This window comes from Peromyscus leucopus, chromosome 8a (assembly GCF_004664715.2).
Source record: "Peromyscus leucopus breed LL Stock chromosome 8a, UCI_PerLeu_2.1, whole genome shotgun sequence".
In the NCBI taxonomy this organism is placed as follows: domain Eukaryota; kingdom Metazoa; phylum Chordata; class Mammalia; order Rodentia; family Cricetidae; genus Peromyscus; species Peromyscus leucopus.
In genome coordinates, this window is record NC_051085.1 from 43,562,855 (window position 1) to 43,582,198 (window position 19,344).

General features: G+C 43.2%; 1 protein-coding gene across 2 annotated transcripts in view; it reads right to left on the reverse strand.

The window, feature by feature from the left end:
• The window catches only part of LOC114707476 (nesprin-1), a 280,202-nt gene that overhangs the window by 49,475 nt on the left and 211,383 nt on the right, over positions 1-19,344 (reverse strand). For both annotated transcript variants that reach the window (XM_028890206.2, XM_037200367.1), the window contains 7 exons: positions 18,124-18,236; positions 15,000-15,205; positions 14,194-14,349; positions 9,373-9,664; positions 8,174-8,346; positions 4,383-4,692; positions 2,533-2,697 (listed from right to left, as the gene is read on the reverse strand). In XM_028890206.2, the coding sequence (XP_028746039.2) occupies positions 2,533-2,697; positions 4,383-4,692; positions 8,174-8,346; positions 9,373-9,664; positions 14,194-14,349; positions 15,000-15,205; positions 18,124-18,236 (1,415 nt within the window). The remainder of the gene's footprint in view (positions 1-2,532; positions 2,698-4,382; positions 4,693-8,173; positions 8,347-9,372; positions 9,665-14,193; positions 14,350-14,999; positions 15,206-18,123; positions 18,237-19,344) is intronic.

The following is a 19,344-nucleotide window of genomic DNA, read 5'->3' on the forward strand; positions in this document are numbered from 1 at the left end:
AGTTACCAGTTAACAACAGAAAACTGAGGCGTTTCATATCATCATACATGTGTCCTAGATGTGTGAAGCAGAAAGGGTATTTAACTAGTCTATGTAACATACCTTGCATTTCACTTAATTAGCCTGAAGTTAATCTGATTTCTCACATGTACAAACAATGGAGACACATTTTGGTGCAGCTCATTTGCAAAATGCCTACTTCTGTGGTGGTCAAAAGCACCATCATGCAAGATAGGATTTTACACACATGTAAATGTGTTCTTACACACAGGACTTTATGTGTGTGTGTGTAGTTGGCCTTTCTTGGCAACAGGATTCTAAAAGTCATCTTTTGTTATCAGTACATAGAGCAGTTAGTAATTAAGCAAAGCAAAATTATAACCTAGAAAGTGCTACATTTAACAAGAATGTTTTAGAATAGAATATTCAACCTTTTGAGCATTTTCAAATTTGGAATTCAGAGAGTCTCTACTGTCAAAAGCCAGTTTTCTCAAATATCCTTATATTCATTATCTCAGTTTCAAGTTGATGAAAACAGGTCCATGCTTGCTAACTCTAATTCCATTCACACAGATTATCTTTGTGTTAGTGTGCGCACGTGTTCATGTTATACACATGAGTGTATGAGCGTGCATGGCTTATACATGGGCATGCAGAGATCAGAATGGGGCTCTCTCTCTCTCTCTCTCTCTCTCTCTCTCTCTCTCTCTCTCTCTGCCTTACTTTCTTGAGATAGGATATCTGACTGAACTAGGAGCTCACCATTTTGGTTAGGCTGCTGGCAACCATGTGTCTCCACTCAGCAGCGTTAGGGTTACAGGCACACAGCCATGCCCAGATATTTTTACATGAGTGCCAAGAATTCAAACTCAAGTTCTCCTGCTTGCAGAGCCAGTGTTCTTACACATGGAGCCATCTCCTCAGCCCTAACCCAGATCTTCAATAAGAACATTGGAATTACAGTGTTTTAAGTTAGATTTTGCATACGCTTTCTTGCTTTGTATTTGAACACTCTCCACATACATACACATGTTCATTCATGTTCTCATCCATGGAGACAGTGTGTTTCTGAGTTACATATTATGGGTGAGGGTGGTCACAAGCACTGAAGGGCAGGAGGGGTACTTTCTTTACCTCCTTGGAGGTTTTTCAAATGAACTTTCCAAAAACTTGGTCTATCCTTGGCTGTCTTCTCTTCCTAACCTGGCACTCCTTCCTGAACCCAGGCAATCTGCTTGGTTTAACACTTCTCCCTGCTGTGGGAATGGCTCTCGGGCTTGTCAAAGAGGGTGATCTTCAGCCTCTGTGGTGGGGGTGACCACATATTTCTCCTCCTTTCCCCCCTGGCCTCTTTCAAAACTCAATTAAACCTTAGATATGCCTGGTTTTGGGGTTTGTGTTCCTGTTCTGTCTGCTGGACATGCCATTGATCCATCCTGTCCCGGGACATCAACTACAGACTATGGGGTATTAATTGATAACGTTATCTCTTCCAAAGAGTTTCCTGACCTGAGAGAATGATGAGAATTCACTGCTTCCTGGATTGTATTCCCACCAGATGGTGCACGTTTCATCTGTCAATCACTGAACATCCATCTTTCCCTCACCACGGGCTTCTCTACATGTACCCATTTTCCTTAGATAATGTCTCCATTGACTTGGGGTAAAGGCTTAACTTTTACCCCTGGCTATTTTACTTGTTTGTTTGTATGTCTGATTATTTTTATTCATTTATTTAATTTATTTGTTCCAGGGTCTTAACTATGTATCCCTTACTGGTCTCTAACTTGCTGTGTAGACCAGGGTGGCAATGAACTTGTGGGAATCCTCTTAAGTACTCACCTGATAAGTGTATGCCACTGTGCCTGGCTCATTCTTGACTCTTTCAGCCTGGCATTCCATTTTGAATCAATCCCTCCCTTTCCCAAACCATCAGACTTTTTTTTTTTTAACCAAGTACACTCCATAGCTAGCGATGGTGCTAAGTATTTTGTACGAATGATCTTAGTCCTCCAAACGGCTCCTTAGAGCTGATTCAGAATATTACATTTTTTTTATTATTCTTTATGAATTTCCTATGAGGCTTGAGGACATCAACAAAAGTGATTTTTCCAAAAACATATAGAAAGTCAGGAGGTGAAAGATGCTGCAGAAGGCTCCTTGGCTTCAGAGCCTAAACTTAAAAAAAAAAGCTTCTTAAGCTCTGGTTGCACTGGTTTTGTCAGCCCAACAGGGTGGCGTGTATTTCCTATTCTCCCACATTACAGCAATAAGTATATTTGCATATAGAAACACATACACACAAGGCCAAATTTTGCTCATAAGTGGAACTAAATTCCTTCCAATTATGTTCTTAAACATTGTTGATGTTCAGAATTACTGATGTGTGGAGCAATAAAGTACCAACCAAACTCAGGAAGAAAACATTAAAAAAAATGGAATCATATCCACTAAGCCCTTATCACGAATCTGCCACTTGTGGACTAAAGAACCTGTGGACCAATGCAGAAGAGTATCATCCTGTTTGCTCACCTTAATTTTCAATAGCTTTTTCTGAGTAACTGATGAATCTCCAGATGTGTCCGACCACCGATGAAGCTCTTCTTTTGCTGAGTGGAGCCAATCTGTGAATTCCTGGACTGCGTCTAAGTACATGAGGTGGTCTTTGACAATGTCCTCTACCTTCCTCATTTTCTCCTAGTTGACAAAGAAAAAGCACATCAGCAGCCCGAGTTACTACCAACATGAAATCGGGTGAAGTGGCAGGCTTGATAGAGGTCTTGATGTATCTCAGAAGACCTTGAACTTAGTCTTGGATTCTCCATAAACTTAATGTCTCAAGGAGAAATCATTACAGAAGAGGCAGAGGCAGGTAGATCTCTTTGAGTATGAGACCATCCTGATCTACATGTGGAGCTCTAGGGCCAGCCTTGAATACATAATGAGATTTTTGTCAGAAAGAAAGGAAGAAAAGAAAGAAGGAAGGAAGGAAGGATGGAAAGAAAGAAAAAAGAAACAGTAAATCTAACACTTTGGGAAAACAACCATTTCCCCACAAGTCTAGTATTTTGTAATGTGAAGCTCAGCATAAAGATCTATGCTTAATAAATGCTAATAGTCCTCACAAGCTAATTCATCGTAATTATTATAGTAACTACTGTTACTTTTCTCGTTGCTTGAAATAGCACTTTCCACTGCATTAAATCCTATCCCCATCACACTTGACAGCAGGGGATGTGCAGGCTTAGGGAGAGGCCAGGAACACACCCAGGGCACATACTCAGAGAGGGAAGGTTCAGAATCTAAACTTACATCTTCTGACTCATAGATAACAAATAAGGATAAACAAGCATTCATGTTGATAATAACAGTATTGATTACTCTGAGTTCTCAAAAGGCAAACCAAAGTAAAGAAAGACAACCACAAATCCCCATGCCTTAATTTCTATAACATTCATGAGTACATAAATGTAAATCATGGAGGAAATTATATAGAGACATATATACATATATGGAATTCTTTTAAATTTTCCATAATTCTCACACACACACACACACACACACACACACACACACACACACACACGCCCAGAGTTTAAAGAATAGGAAAATGCAGGTTGTGTTAATGGTTAAATAAACTCAATTTTTTTCCCCATGGTTGGAATATGAGAGGAAAGAAAACTCAACAATGGTAGTCAGGTGGTGGTGGCGGCGGCGGCGGCGGCGCACGCCTTTAGTCCCAGCACTCAGGAGGCAGAGCCAGGCAGATATCTGTGAGTTTGAGGCCAGCCTGGTCTACAGAGTGAGATCCAGGATAGGCACCAAAAAATACACAGAGAAACCCTGTCTTGAAAAAAAAAAAAAGGTAAATGCAGGGGAAACACAAATTAACAGTTGACGCTCAATCTTGGAAGTCTAACAACAATGCAGATGAGAACGAAAATAAAAAGTTATGAACATCCCTAGGGCTGCAGAGAGAGCAGTGCATGGGAGTACTCGTGTGTACAGCTCTCTTTGATATAATTGGGAACTAATCTTTAGGTTAGCATACACAGCAATGGGCTTCATCAGAGCATCTTCATACACATGCATTATGTATTACACACATGCATTACATGTGTCTTCCATTCCCCTTCCCCACAGCCCTCGCAAGTGCCCTCTCCCCTAAGTCTAACTGTTTCCCTTTTCTCTCCCAGGCAGCCATCCCTTCTGGCTCTTGTTTGAGCTCTCTCTATTTTCCACCTTTCCAAGAAATGATCTTCATGGGATTCTCTGCCCAACAAACTTACACATAGTTGCAGACCAGCCAAATCCAGTAATTCACTTTACGTTAAGTTCCTTACCTGTGCTTTGAAGCTTTTGTGTGGGTCTACAGTGCTCACCTTGGCCACGGTCATTATGTCCTGAAACTGTGTTCTCAGTTCCTCCTGGCCGGCTTCCTCCAGGGACTCATCCTGAGTCTTCTTGTACAGCTCCCTGGACCTTGCTGCTAGTTGCTGCAATGCACCCACATGATCCTCTGCCTCGGAGACGATGGACTGGAAGTGGTCCAGCAGGGCAAACTTCTCCTTCAGCCCCGGCTGCAGCTGGAGGGGATGCTCCACTTTCTGATCCACCGATTCCATCCACTGCTCCAACTGGCTTTTCTTCTCTAGATAGTCATTCCATTGGTCGATCACAGACTCCAGGGTGCTAGGATGAGTGCCATGCACGGAAAACCTGAGTTTCAACCTTGGTATCTCTACCAAAAAACACAACTACCCAGGACCAATGAATCTATTTGAAGTGCTTTTGATGAATACTGCTGTGCTGAAATGTTGTTTTTGAATGCAGGGACCTTTTTGATCTGCCACAACCAGGGTACAGTTGCTTCAAACAAAATTAAAGGATGCTAGAATTTGAAGCAAGCTGTTGCATACACACACACACACACACACACACACACACACACACACACCTAGACAACTATATTTCAAATGCTAGTTGTCTAAATTGAAGGAATAATTCATATATTACCTCATAGTGATGAAAACTCAGTACTATACTGTAAATTGAATTCTGCTTAGTACATACCAATTCTTAAGTAATCTTGTGTTTAGTCTATACTACTAAAATCAGAGAGCAATTACTTGTTTACTAACATTTAAATTTAAGGTATTTTTCCCCGGGTAAATACTGGAATTTAAGACTGTACACACATAGTGGCCAATTCTTTTGTGTTATATATGTGAATGAATGAAGACTCAATGTATTTGTGAGAAAAATAGTCACAAATTTAACAGTCAACTTGCCAGATTTCTTATTAGAAAGATAAGATGCTGTCCATGATGACACCAAGGAAAGGCTCCTACTATTGAACTTTATAATAATCTCTCTTCTCCTCTTACTTCATCCTTCTCTCCTCTTCTCCCCTTCCTCCTCCCTCCCTCCCTCCCTCTTTTCTTTTCACAGTCCCTCCTTACTTCCATGTCACATCCCCCACACACAAACACACACAAACACACATCACCACTCAAACTCCAGACCTGTAGCTTACTAGGAAGTGACCCTACTACCCAGCACAGAGACTGACTCCAAGCTCACGCTCAGTGAATGCCCTGGCTTCCTCTGCATTGTATCTCGCATTCTGGAGTCAGGACCACACAGTCAGTGAACTTCCATCACTTGCTCAAACTGTTGCTTCTGTTTCAGAAGGTTCGTCATCGCATAGCTCCAGAGTCCTACCCTTCTGGAGAGTTTCTGAAAAGTCTCAATCAATGTCATACTCCAGAAGCCTCCAGACCCGCTGCCTTCTGTCCCAGCCGAGTGTCTTTTGACAATTGTTGGTAATGCAGTCTGAGTCAGTTTTCTGGAATGTGTATATCTCCCTAGCCTCTGATGTCCTAGGAGGCCAAAAGGATTTTTTGCTTTGGCTCATTGCTTGCCACACTTACTGCACCAAGAAAACCACCCAGGTTGTAGCTGTCGGATTTAATTTCTTGCCGAACTAAGAGGCAAAGCTCAGGACCTGTTTCTTGAACATTTTATTGTACTATTTGAAAACAATTCTCCCACATCTCTATTCCGCTCCATAAAGCTGAGAGGTGGCCCAGTGCCAACCACGGGGAAGTTATTTATGCTTTAGCAGCCTACTATAGAATGGGAGAGCCCCACGGGACCTGAGGCTTTTCTCTACTGGTCACTAAGAGTTATGACAAACATGCAATGTCGTGTCTGCCTAGAAAGCTACTTTCTCTTAATATGAAAACCAAGATTCAAAGCAAAGACAACCCACGCTAATGTCAGAGGCCCCAGCTGCTGCCTGTGAGGTAGAAAATGGCTGCAGTGAGGCTTTTGACCTGCAGCGACTCCTCATCTGCCTGTCCACTGTTGGCTGCAGTCACTCTGGGAGCCCAGCTTTGGAGTGGTTGACTGTAGAGAGCGTTCAGAATATGGATTCTGGGGTGTGGCTCCGTTTAGTTCTCAGTGGGAGTTATTTGCCCAACAAGATGGCTGGATAGGTACAGATAATTTGAGAAAACACCCAGGGAAGGTGAAGGCTTCCATTCTGAACAAACAACCATGAAAAATTTCTCTACGCCTTTATCAGTGACCAATACAGAGTTGGCCTGCACTCTGGCCCATCCTTTCCATTCTTCTTTCTTTTCTTCCTTCTTGCTAACTAAATTTTTTAAACAACACAAAAAAGTTGTGTATCTAATAGGGCCATGCAGACGAATTTCTAAACGGTCTTATTAAATAAAAAAATTTGAGCCAAATATAGGGGTAAAAGACTTAGCTCAGGGAAGTATAGAAAGCCACCAGCCAACCTCACCTCACCAACTCTGCAGCTTCCAAATGCGCATTACTTCCTGTCTACCTAGGCCTTTATTGCCTTGCTGTTCTGCCCTCTCATTGGCTCTCTTAGCCCAGCTACCTCACTTCCACTTCCTACACAGCTCTGTCACTTTCTGTCTGTCTGTACAGACCTCCAGGCCTCTATGGTTGGTACTCGGATTAAAGGCGTGTCACCACACTTGGCTCTGTTCCCTAGTGTGGCCTTGAACACATGAAGATCCTGCCTTGTAAGTGATAGGATTAAGGGCGTGTGCTACCACTGCCTGACTTCTTTGTTTACTTAAAATGGCTTGCTATTTCTTCTGATCTCCAGGCAAACTTTATTTATTAAAGCACAAATAAAATATCACCACATTTCAGCACAAATAAAATATCACCACAAGGCCATACTATATTTTGATACATAGATACATGTGTTTAGATCAAGCTAAACACACGTCTTTTGAAAAAGCCCTGTGTTCATTCTATGGTGATACATTTTACTACATTTCCTCCTAGATTTTCAAAATGTGTACTACATAATTGTGATACCTTTTCTCATCCTGCTATATATGGAGCAGCGCTGCTGATTCTCTTGCTCTTATCTAACTTTATTGGTACCCAAGGAGCATCCTCTCCCATCCTACCTCCCCGACATGGTAATTCCTGGTCTCTGGTAATCACCGTTCTACTGTGAACCTCACTGGATCACCTTTATAGATTCTGTGCATGAGTTTGATCAGGCCATACTAGAACAGCTCTCTAGAATTCTGAATGGGTTAATGACTGGCAGTGAAAGAATGTTTCCCACTTTGTAGAATTTCAGCTCTTGACGCCTTAGCCACTAAATGCCTGGTTATCTGTATCATTGTGACATTCAGAAACACCCCATACATCTCTGACATCACCAGCTAGGTGTGATGATGACTCCGGGGTGAGGAACGGATGAACACGTTAAAGTTCGGTTGTCAGCACTACAATTGGCAGGCCACAGTTCCCTGCACATGCCTCTAAATAGCTAAGAGCTATTAAGGAATCGCATGTTCTTGGCTTAGAAAGAGATATTTCCTCAAGCTTGTGCAAGAGTCCATGAGAGACACTGGGGTGGGGATATGAAGGCTGTAGGACTGGGTTGGGGATGAAGGACAAAAATATTTTGAAAAGAAAACACGATAACATACCAACAATAATCTTTGCCCCATGGGGACTATAACACAGGCAAAGACATGCATGCCTGCACATAGGAAAAATAATATGCTTGGTAACTCCACCAAAGGCTGTCTTGATGCTGTCACATGGCTTGGTGACACCGCTGGGTTTTATTCGGGCAAATAAGCACCAAGAGAAGGTTTCGTACCTTTGCGCATGGATGGCAGCACTCATGACGTCAGCCCATGTCGTTTTAAGTGTCTCCAGCTGAGCCTGAATTGCCTGCTGACCCTCCTTGTTGCTGCTTCTTATAGCCTGGTCCCCTTTGCCAATGGCCATGTTCAACTTCACTTCTCCTTCACCTTTCATGAGAAGAATGTCCTAGGGAGGGAGAAGGAGATGCTGTTAGAGGGACTATGAAAATCTGCTCTGCTAAACCATGGCTGTTTCCTAGAACTAAGGAGCCGAGGTCTGGAGTGGTAGCTCAGTTTGCAAGCAGATCTGAATTTAATCCCCAGAACCTGCATGAAAAGCTGGGAGTGCTGGCAGGTGCATGCACTCTTAGCTCCGGGGTGGCAGAGACACGCAGATCCAGGGATCCCTAGCTAGCCAGCCTAGCCTGCTACAGGAGCACCAGGCTAATGAGAGACACTAAGAAAACAAGGTGGATGGTGACCAAGGAATGATAGAGCCACGAGCATGTACACACTTATGCGTACACCTTCTGCTTCTCTGCCAAGATAGTTAAAGTATGAATACCTCATTGTAGAATGCAAACAATGCATTAACATAGATTCTAGACATCAGGAAGTATGAGGTCCAATGATGAACTGAAATTCTTGGAAAACTTTGGGCCACCAGCCAATGTATTACGATTTTGTTGATCGGTCTTAAGTGAGAGAAAATGAACTCAGGCAATGAAGACACATCTGCCTGGAACGTAACCTCCCCTCCCTTCGATGTCGGGCTGATTCCCCCTGTTCTAGGCCATGTTGACTGGAGGTCTGCCTTGTGTTTGCAAAGAAACCTTGTCATTCCATTCACAGACCTCTGCTCTGCAATTACAACTCACACACTGGTCTCTGGCCTCTCGGAACGTGGGTGTTACCTGCTATTTCTATATTCCCCAGCAATTCTCAGAGTACTTGTAACACAGAAGGTATTCAGTAAACTTTGGTGGTCAACTACTGAATGAACCAACCAAACAAATAAAACTAAAGTTGTTGAAACAAACAAACAAAAAAACCGTTCCTTTTCCCAAAAGGAAAATAAACACTTTCTCTGAGTATTTTATCTATTCTCCCCATCTCCCACATTTTCATTCGACACTTCCCAGACAATGGGGACCAACTCCAGCCTCTGTGCATCCAGTCAGAGCGATGGGCAGCAGCTGTGGGCTGCACATACCTGAATCTGTGACAGTCGTCCCTCCAATGTCTCCTTGTTCCCGACAGTGCTCTCTGCACAAGCCAACCTGTCTTGCACATCCTTTACCCGGGACCACATGCTCTGTGCGGCTTCCTCCAGAGCCTCGTGTTCCTGCAGGGCCAGCTGACAGCGGCGCAGCCTCTCCTTGGTTACTCCGAGGAGCTTCTGGTAACTGGTAAGGAGCTGGGTGCTCCGGCGGCCTCCCTTCCCTGCGCTGTGGCTTTCTTTGCTGAGAAGCTGGCCTCTCTGGGAGAGCTTGTCAAGGGTCTCTCTGGACAAACAGAATTGCTTTTTTTAGCCCCAGGATTCTGAATCCAGGGGAGTGAAAAAAATGACTGTTGACATTGGATCAGGAACCAGACGAGAGCTAGTGGCTGATAGGACTTTAACAGTAAGAGGCTGGGGACCAGGCTGGCTGCTTGACTTCTTAATGTAGTCAATATGAGTCAGGGAATATGAGTCCATTTCTGCCATGTCTCCCTCTAAATCCCAGCCGCAGTGCCTACTTCTCTCTAGGAATCCAGTCCAGAAAGTGGGCTCATCTCATCTCTAGCATCTGTCCATTCCTGTTTGATATCCTAACCACGAAAAGCCCCCATGCTGTGTTGTGGATGTTACAGTTCGCATGCGAGATGTTCCCCCATTATTAGGTCATGGATTTAGACACTTGGTTCCCAGAAGCTGGTAGTGGCTGGGAAGTTTGCAGATGTTATGGGAGGTGGGTTCTTGATAGAGGAAATGGGTCACTGAGGGTGAGCCTTGACGTTTTATAGCCTAGCTCCACTTCCCATTTGTTCTGTGCTTCCTGACTGCTGATGCAGCGTGACCAGATGGCTGGCCTCCTGCTCCAGCTGCCATGGCTTTCACACTGCAATCAACTATATCCCCTCTAACATTTAGCCAGAATCAAGCCTTCCTTCTTCAGGTCACTCCAGTCAGGTATTTTGTCTCAGCAATAAGAGAAGTAATCAATAAAGTTGGTATCTCTCCTTCATGACAATTCTGCTTGCCTGTTGCTTTCTGAGTTGCCTCTTCACTACTCAACACAGGCATCCCATCCCTATATCCATGACCAGCAAGTGATGCGTGCAGGACTCCTGTGCCTCTCCACCATGCTTTACTCCCAAACCTAATATACCTGACTCTACCCAGAGGCCATCCCTATCCTGAAGCCAGAGTGACTGCACCCATCTCCATCTCCAGGACCTGACACAATGCTAGGCAGAGACAAAGGGGTGTGTGTGTGTGTGTGTGTGTGTGTGTGTGTGTGTGTGTGTGTAAGGGCTGCTTTCAAATGTCATAGTAGGAGCCAATGGGCTTCCTTGGTGTACCTTGAGCACTGTGGCTCTCATAGCTTGGAGCTATGTTAATTGGATCCAGAGGAAAGAACTCAAACCCTTGCGTAGCTTGGTTGTAATGTTCTGAGTTCTTAGTGCAACTTGGCCAGCTATTTTTTGTTGTTTTTGTTGTTATTTCCTTCTTTTAATTATAAAGTAACAGTTCATAATCATGTAAATATATGGTTTATAAATCAATACTGTGGATTATGAGCATAATGTGGAGTAATTGAAGCTGGTTAATATATCCATCACTTCACATTCTTTACATATTTTCCATGGTGAAAACATTTGAAGTTATTTTCTTAGGGATTTTTAAAAATACGACTTTCTATTTTTAGCTACATTCACATGCATTCAATAAACTACAACTGAAACAGAGCAAAACAACAACCCCCTATATTCCTTGTAAGTGGGATTCTTCATTATCCCTTAGTTCAAAGCCTCCATAAACACCAGTCAAGGAGCCTGAACTTATCACAAGCACGTTTATCAGTGAAAGTCTTGGTGATTGGCAGGAACAAGATGTCTTAATCAGAACTCTTGGGTAGCTGGAGAGGGAGCTCAGTTGGCAGAAGTGCCCATCACATAATGTACAAGGACCTGAGGTTAGATCCCCAGAGCCCATGCAAAACACTTGTAATGCCAGTGCCAAGGAGGCAGAGACAGATGGGTCCCTAGAGCTTTAGAGGTCTTGTCTCAAAAACTGAGAGGGAGAATAACTCCTATATATACCTGTTGCTGGCCTCTGGCCTTTACGTGCTTAAATGCAGACATGCACAAACTACGCGCGCGCGCACGCACACACACACACACACACACACACACACACACACACACACATACACACTAGAAAAAGAACATGATGTGTACCCTCTATAACTGGGGCCATTTCTGGGACTCCTATGTAAACAGCATTTTTTTTGAGTCACTCTGAGATAGTTACCCAACATGACTTCTCCTCTGTAAGACACTGAGAAGTTCATAATCGATCTGCTTTAGTGAGCAGGAAGGTGAGTTACATGATATAGTACACCTGTCATGAGTTACGTAATAGCTAATATAAAATATTGCATTGCTACTGCAAAATGGTTTGTGCTCAATGGATGCTAAACACTCCTGAACCTCGGGTCTTTATGCGTTTTCACAGGGTATGTTCCTCTACTATTTGAAGGACTGGCGTTTTATGACAGGAAATACCCAGATGGTTGGGAGGAACAAGCAGCATACAAGGAAACAGTAGGGTTGGCTTAGTCTGGTGGTGCACACTCACAATCCCAGCATCTGGCAGATTGGGGTAGAAAGATGGTTAGTTGGAGGCTAGCCTGGTCTACATAGTGAGACACCAAAAAAAAAAAAAAAAAAAAAAAAAAAAAAGGTAGGCGACATAGCATGAGGATGTGAGCGAGGAGCCCTTTGCTGCTATGGGAAGTGGCCAGTTGGTAAGGAAAGACCCCAAGTCAAACACATTAGAGGTCACTTAGCATCTGGTCCTAGAATACCAGAGAGTGAGATTTCACTAATTATGTGTCCCTCGATGTTGCAATTATTAAATTATTAGAAAAATAATAAAGGTTAGGCCTGGTGGTACACACACTTCGAATTCCAGTGCTGGGAGGTAGAGACAGGCAGATGGTGTCTCTAGGTCTTACTCTCCAGCCCGCCTAGTTTACTTGAAGAGTTGCTGACCAGTGAGAGACCTCCCAAAAGAATAAGGGGAACCATGTCATAGGAAGACCAGCTAATGTTATCTTCTGGCTTCCACGTGCACACATACCCATGCACGCTTGGGAACTGATAATGGGCACTCAGTAATGAGAGGTACAAAAAGTCAATGGATTTGGTGTCGGGCTACTTCCTCCTGTGCAGTTTTAGAAGAATGATGTCAGGAGAAATAGTGAGAAATGTAAACAGCAGCTTGTGAAGGAGTGGAGTCAAGAACAGAAGTCATTTACAATGTCTGGAAGAAAGGCAGATGTGGGTTTGATCATAGAATAGTGTGTCTATGCAAGAATCAAGATTTGGAAAGCAAAATACAGTTTAATTTTCAGAAAGTTAGTGAAATGATGGTATCATCCTCTTAATTCTGTCAACATTTTTCTGTTCTTTCCAGACAATGGGAATGCAAAGGCGGTAAGAAATGAAGTCCCTGAAAGGTGCCCAGAGGAGGAACCAAATCATGCCAGGGGCATGCCTCAATTGTTATTAAACTGGAGTACCATCCAGTACCGTGCCCACTGGTACTTTATCCTTGGGTTCCACATCTGCAGTTCTAACCAGCAAGGTACTGAATATATATTTTAAATAATCCTGTCTGTATTGAATGCACACAGACTTTTCTCTTTCTCACTACTTGTTGAACAAGAGCACAACAGCTACTTCTGTAACATTACTTACAACAATTACTATATTGTAAGTAATCAAGAGCTGATCCAAAGTGTGGGAGGCTATAAGCAGGTTAGATGAAGCAATACCCCATTTCATGGAATTGGGTGCTCACAGATCTTGGTCTGCACTGGGGTCCTGGACACAGCTCCACAGATACTACAGGATGATTTTAATCATGATACATGCTCTGCTGTACATTTGTTTACATGGCTCTTCTTCAAGTCAAGGAACACTGGCATGTTTGACCATAAACCGGACTCAGTGGAAATAGAGAAGGTGCATGGTGCAAATTAGACAATTTTAACTCAGGCTATGATGTCATTGATTTGTTTGATTAAACAGAGTTGGCTCTGCCATTTTTCTGCTTCATAGACAAGCATTGTTCTCCAGGAGGTTCACTAAGGATCCCACATTTTAGATCAAGCTGCACTTCCTGATGGGAAGCCTTTTATCTTACACCAGAGAGGCAGGAAAGGGAAAGTGTTGGGGGTGGAACAAGACTATAAGGAGAAAAATGCTGCAGACACAGCAGCGACGAAAGATAAGGGGACGCTACCCAGGAGAGGAGCCAGGGCAGAAATGAAGAGCTGCTGTAGGGGAGACGGACCAAGGAGGGCGAGACCTAGTGGCCACAGCTCTCGCGACACTTTCAATATTGTAAGGGTAGGGCTGGAAGCTACAACATGTGAAGAAATGAATGGGAGTTGGGGTTCCCAGCTGTCTTTTTCTCATTGTGATTCTTCTATAGTTTTCCTATGTCAACGTCTTCTGGCAATAACCAACACAAGCTAATAATACCAGGAAGGGAAGGCAAGTGTAGTATTCTCAGTAAAGTCTCTAAGAGCTAAACTGAAGTTAGAGAGAGAAGGGAGTGAATGGAGAGGAAACAAGGGTATAGACATGCTACTTACTCCTGCCCATGCTTTCTGTAGAATACCACATGGCCATATGCAGCCTGGCAGTTGCAATGTTCAGGGACAGAAGAAACCACCCCCACCAAACCAATCAAGTCAACCAAGAGTCAAGCCTGAACTGTGTTGGCAAATCAATAACCCACTCCAGTTCTGCACCACACCTGGCAGCCAGGAGTTCGACCAGAAACATCTCAACTTTATGGACTTCGTTTTTCTTCTCGGGCATGTGCTGTTTACTCTCCCCCAAGTTTTCTGTGTTTAACCTTTCCTCCATCTCATGGATCCACAAACTCAGTTTTCTGTGCTGGTCCTCAAAGCTAAAGAAAAGAGGAACATCTTAGAAAAATCCCAACGTGTCTGTGACTGTTTCAGTGGCCAAGGTCACACTTTTTTTCTTGCGGTAATTAAGGCTGCATGAATTTTAATTTTCAGCTTTTAAAGAAAATTAAACAAGAATCTTGCTTAAATGATCAGACTGTCACAAGGAAGATGATCATGCACACACACACACACACACACACACACACGTGTGTGTGTGTGTGTGTGTGTGTGTGTGTGTGTGTGTGTGTGTGTATGTGTGTTTAATTCATTGGAATCGTGATCCATGAAATCCAATAGCCATTTTCTGCGAAGATTATCCCAGCAGACATGAATACTAGGGGGAAAAACTGGTTCTAGCACCCTGAGTTAGCCAAATTGACTGACGTGGCTTGTAGCCAGATCATTTGTAATTACCAGTGGATATAAATACTTGGCTTTTTCTCCTACATAGGAAACAAAGCCAACTGTCAGAATCAGTCATCGATTATTTTATTAGAATTAACCTGTGATGAAGGCAGGCCAACGTTCATTATAATTTAAACATAGAGTTCAAGTACTATTGTGTCTTCACGCGAATTGTTCCCACGAAGCCTTTGAAAAACCCCTTCTGGGTGCAGTGAAACTCACATCTACTGTAAGAACCTACCTCCCCAGCTCCGAAGCGCAGTCCTGGAGAGCCTGTTTGTCCTTAAGGCACTGTTTCAGAAAAGTCTGGAACTCCTCGTTGGCTTTTGTGATTTGCTCCTGGATGCTGCTCACCATTTGCTTGGGCAGATGTGCGTACAGAGTTTGTCCTTCCTGAGTCACTGCATCCAACTTGCTCTGCCCTTCACTGACTGAATCAAGGACACCCTGGAAGTCAAGGTAATATCGGTATCTGCTATTATACACAGGGTTCCTCAGTACAAGGCTGAGCTAAGGCAATGAAGTAAGGGCAAAATGGAGCTTAGACTACTGGGAAAAGGTCTAACGGGGCTAGGTTGAGAAGGATGCACGCAGCTGACAAAATTGAGGCTCCTAATTGAGGCAATGCAAGACAGGACAGCAACTGGAACTGAGGAGAAACTAAAAACAGTAAGCTGGAAAAGAGGGTTTCTCATCAGCATCCCATTCTCAGTGTTTTCCTATTCTTAATGCTCCGGTCTCCCAGCTCCAGCTCCCTTCTCCTCAAGTGGTTGCTATAATAGCCCTCTAACAAGAGATGGCCACTCTGCCTCTTCATGGTCTACTCTATACACAGTCCAGTCCTCAGGATGAAGCCTTCTTTTCTTACATGTCCTCAGAAGATCTATGCCTGGGCTTTCACAGGGCAAGGGAAACCCAGAACTTAATGCTGGTCATGTCTCCCTTGAACTCCAGAATGTTCCTTCAATTATCGCCTGGACATTCCTGTGTGGAATTCCACAATGTGGAGGACAGTTCTACTCTGAACTTACAATGCCTCTTGCAAAACCAGCCCTAAACATGAAACACTAACCTGACTTCTGACACAGTGGGCCATTGGCAGTATTTTATCACACAATGGGTCATACAATTCTCATGTTCCTTAATAGAGTTTTGTTTTTTTTCTCATGGAGTGTAGGCTGGCCTTAAACTTGGAGCCTCTTGTGCCAGCATCCTGAGTGCCAGGATTACAGGCTTGCACCATCACATATAGCCTAACTGATTTTTAAAAATAAACATTGGTGTTGCATGAATTATAAATGGTCTTATAATAAAAACCCAGAGTCAGATATTGGGGTAAATGCGGAAAGATCAGAAAGACAAAGGAAAAAGCCACAGCCACTTATCACCTCCGAACTCCACGAATCCTCAGACGGAATGCCTCTGAGTCCTCAGTGGAAAGGGCCTCTAGAGTTCCTGTCTCCTCACGCCTTATATGCCTTCTCTGCCCAGCCATTTCACTTCCTATCTCAACCATCCTAGTGCTGGGATTAAAGGTGTGTATGCTTCCCAAATGCTGGGGTTAAAGGTGTGTGCCACCACTACCTGGTTCTGTTTCTCTCCTAGACTAGATCAACCTCATGTAGCTCAGTGTGGCCTTGAACTCACAAATATCCAGATGGATCTTTGCCTCCCAACTGCTAGGATTAAAGGTGTGTGCTACCATTGCCTGACCTGTATGTTTCACTCTGTGACTGGGCTCTGTCCTCTGTCCGATCTTCAGGCATGCTTTACTTCTTAGATTACAAATATCACTACACATTGGAGCTGGGCATGGTGGCACATGCCTTTAATCCCAGCACTCCGGAGGCAGAGAAAGTTGGATCTCTGTGAGTTCGAGGCCAGTCTGGTCTATAAAGTGCATTCCAGGATAGCCAGGGTTGTTACACAAAGAAACTCTGTCTCAAAAACAAAACAAAAAACAAAAACAAAACAAAACAAAAACCAAATCAAACCAATCGAACAAAACCCAAAAACCATTGGTTTGACAATGCTTAGCATTGTGCTCTATTCAGAAAAGTGGCTATGAAACCTTTGCCAAAACCTTTTTTGAAACTATTCTTCTGTCAAGTTAATCTTGACTTCTGCTTTACAATAGCCATCTTCCTGAATGCATATACTTTTCTTAGTCAATAAAACCCCAATAACCTGTAATAGCCATTACTCTGGTTTGAATACATTTCCACATGTAGGTCACGAGTTGAAGAAAAGGACACAAGGTATGTTTTTTTTTCCTTTGAAAAATAGACAACAAACAACTCCCAAAAGTTCCCCAATAGTGCTAGAAAATATTAATGATTTTACTGCTATAAAAGTTAAAATAAAGTTTCATTTTGAATGACTTTTAAATAATGGCCAGTGGGTTAAAAAACAAGATCTAAATAGTTTCCAGCTTTTTTTTTTTTTTTTTTCTGTGACTTTCCTTGTTGCCTAACACCTTCTGACTCAACAGCCCAACTCCATAACAGGAAAAAAGGTGAACCAAAATAAGAAGATTCAGGCAAGGAAAGAGTAGGAAACAGCCTGGGTCTGACCAAAGGCAGTGAGTGCATCTGGGAAGGAAGAGCGCAGCATCACAGCATCCATATCAGCATCACAACATCTATATCAGCATCACAATATCCACATCCACATCAGCATCACAGCACCATTCAGCAGATGCATGTACATCAAACATATCAGCAGCATCCATATCCGCATCACAGCATCCATATCAGCATCACAGCATCCATATCAGCATCACGATATCCACATCCACATCAGCATCACAGCACCTATATCAGCAGCATGCATGTCAGCATCACAGCATTCATATGAGCAGCATCCATATCCACATCACAGCATCTATATCAGCATCACAACATCTACATCAGCATCACGACATCCACATCAGCATCACAACATCCATATCAGCATCACAACATCCACATCAGCATCACAACATCCATATCAGCATCACAACATCCATATCAGCATCACAGCATCCATATCAGCATCACGATATCCACATCCACATCAGCATCACAGCACCTATATCAGCAGCATGCATGTCAGCATCACAGCATTCATATGAGCAGCATCCATATCCACATCACAGCATCTATATCAGCATCACAACATCCACATCAGCATCACGACATCCCTATCAGCATCACAACATCCATAGCAGTATCACAACATCCATATCAGCATCATGGCATCCACATCAGCATCATGACATCCGTATCAGCATCACAGCATCCATATCAGCACCATAACATCCATATTAGCATCACAACATCCATACCAACACCATGGCATCCACACCAGCACCATAGCATCTATACCTGCAGATCCTGAAGTCTGGCTTCTAGAACTTGGCTGTCACCAGTTAGGTCAGAAGAGTCTCTGGCTGCTGCTTTTGCTCCCAAAAACCATTCTTGGAATTCTTGCATGGAATCTTTTGAGAAATAAAGAAAAAAGGGATAAATCCAAAATGTTGAGTGAGCGCCTAGGATTGTCACAATAAACTATTTCTGTGTTCCAGCCCATCTTATCTTGCTTTTTAAAAACACTTCAAAAAAAAGCAAATAATGAGACAGAAATTATTATAATGTGATCTACAGCTATGAATGTTTACGGTAGGATGTAAAAGTTAACTCAAAGACTGAAAAGTAGTAAAATACTTGGAATGCTTGATTTTATATTGTGTTCCTTTATTTTGGGAAAGAGTTTATAAGAATGCAGGAGACACATGCTCAGGAGTGTTAAAGACATGTACATGCATGTTCATGTGTGTGCACATGTAGGTGCTTACATATGCATGTGTGTGCCTGTGTGTGGAGGTCAGAACTCTATATCAGTTGTCTTCCTGTGTTTCTATCGATCTTTATTTTCTGAGCTAGAGTCTCTCACTGACCTGGAGTTCATACATTCAGCCAGACTGGCTAGTTAGTGTGCTTCAGGTGTCTACCCATCTCGGCCTCCCCAGCACTCGGAATACAGACATGTGCCACCAGAGCCAGTTTTTTTGTGTACATGTAGGGAGAGGATTCACACTCAGCTCATCATGCTTGAAGAGCAAGCTAATTACCCATAAGCCCTTTTGCCAGCCCTGAAAGAAAGGTTTTCTTGATGGCCTGGGCAGGAACCACTTCCTTGTTTTGCTGCCTTGACTTAGAAAGCCACTATGTACCCACATCAGAGGGGAACACAGCTTCTCAGGAGCAGACTCGGGGAGTGGGAATTTTCTGGATCATACGGCTGTCATTGCTGCAGCCTCTTCCAACATCCATGTTTATAGAAATGATTCACGCTAGCATGAAAAAGTGTCCTTAGCTATTTGGGTAGCAGTTGCTGACCACATGAACGGAGGTAGTTCTTCACATGCACAAGCTCTTATGTAGAAGATTCAGGTCAAGTTCAGAATAATCAGGATGGACTGTTCTCTCAAGGAGAAAGGGGAAACATTCTCTGAGAGGTTAGAGCCTATGGAACAGAACTTTTGTTACCCAAATCTCAGAGCACAAATGAATTTAAAACACTATTCCAACTGGAAGATTTGCTCA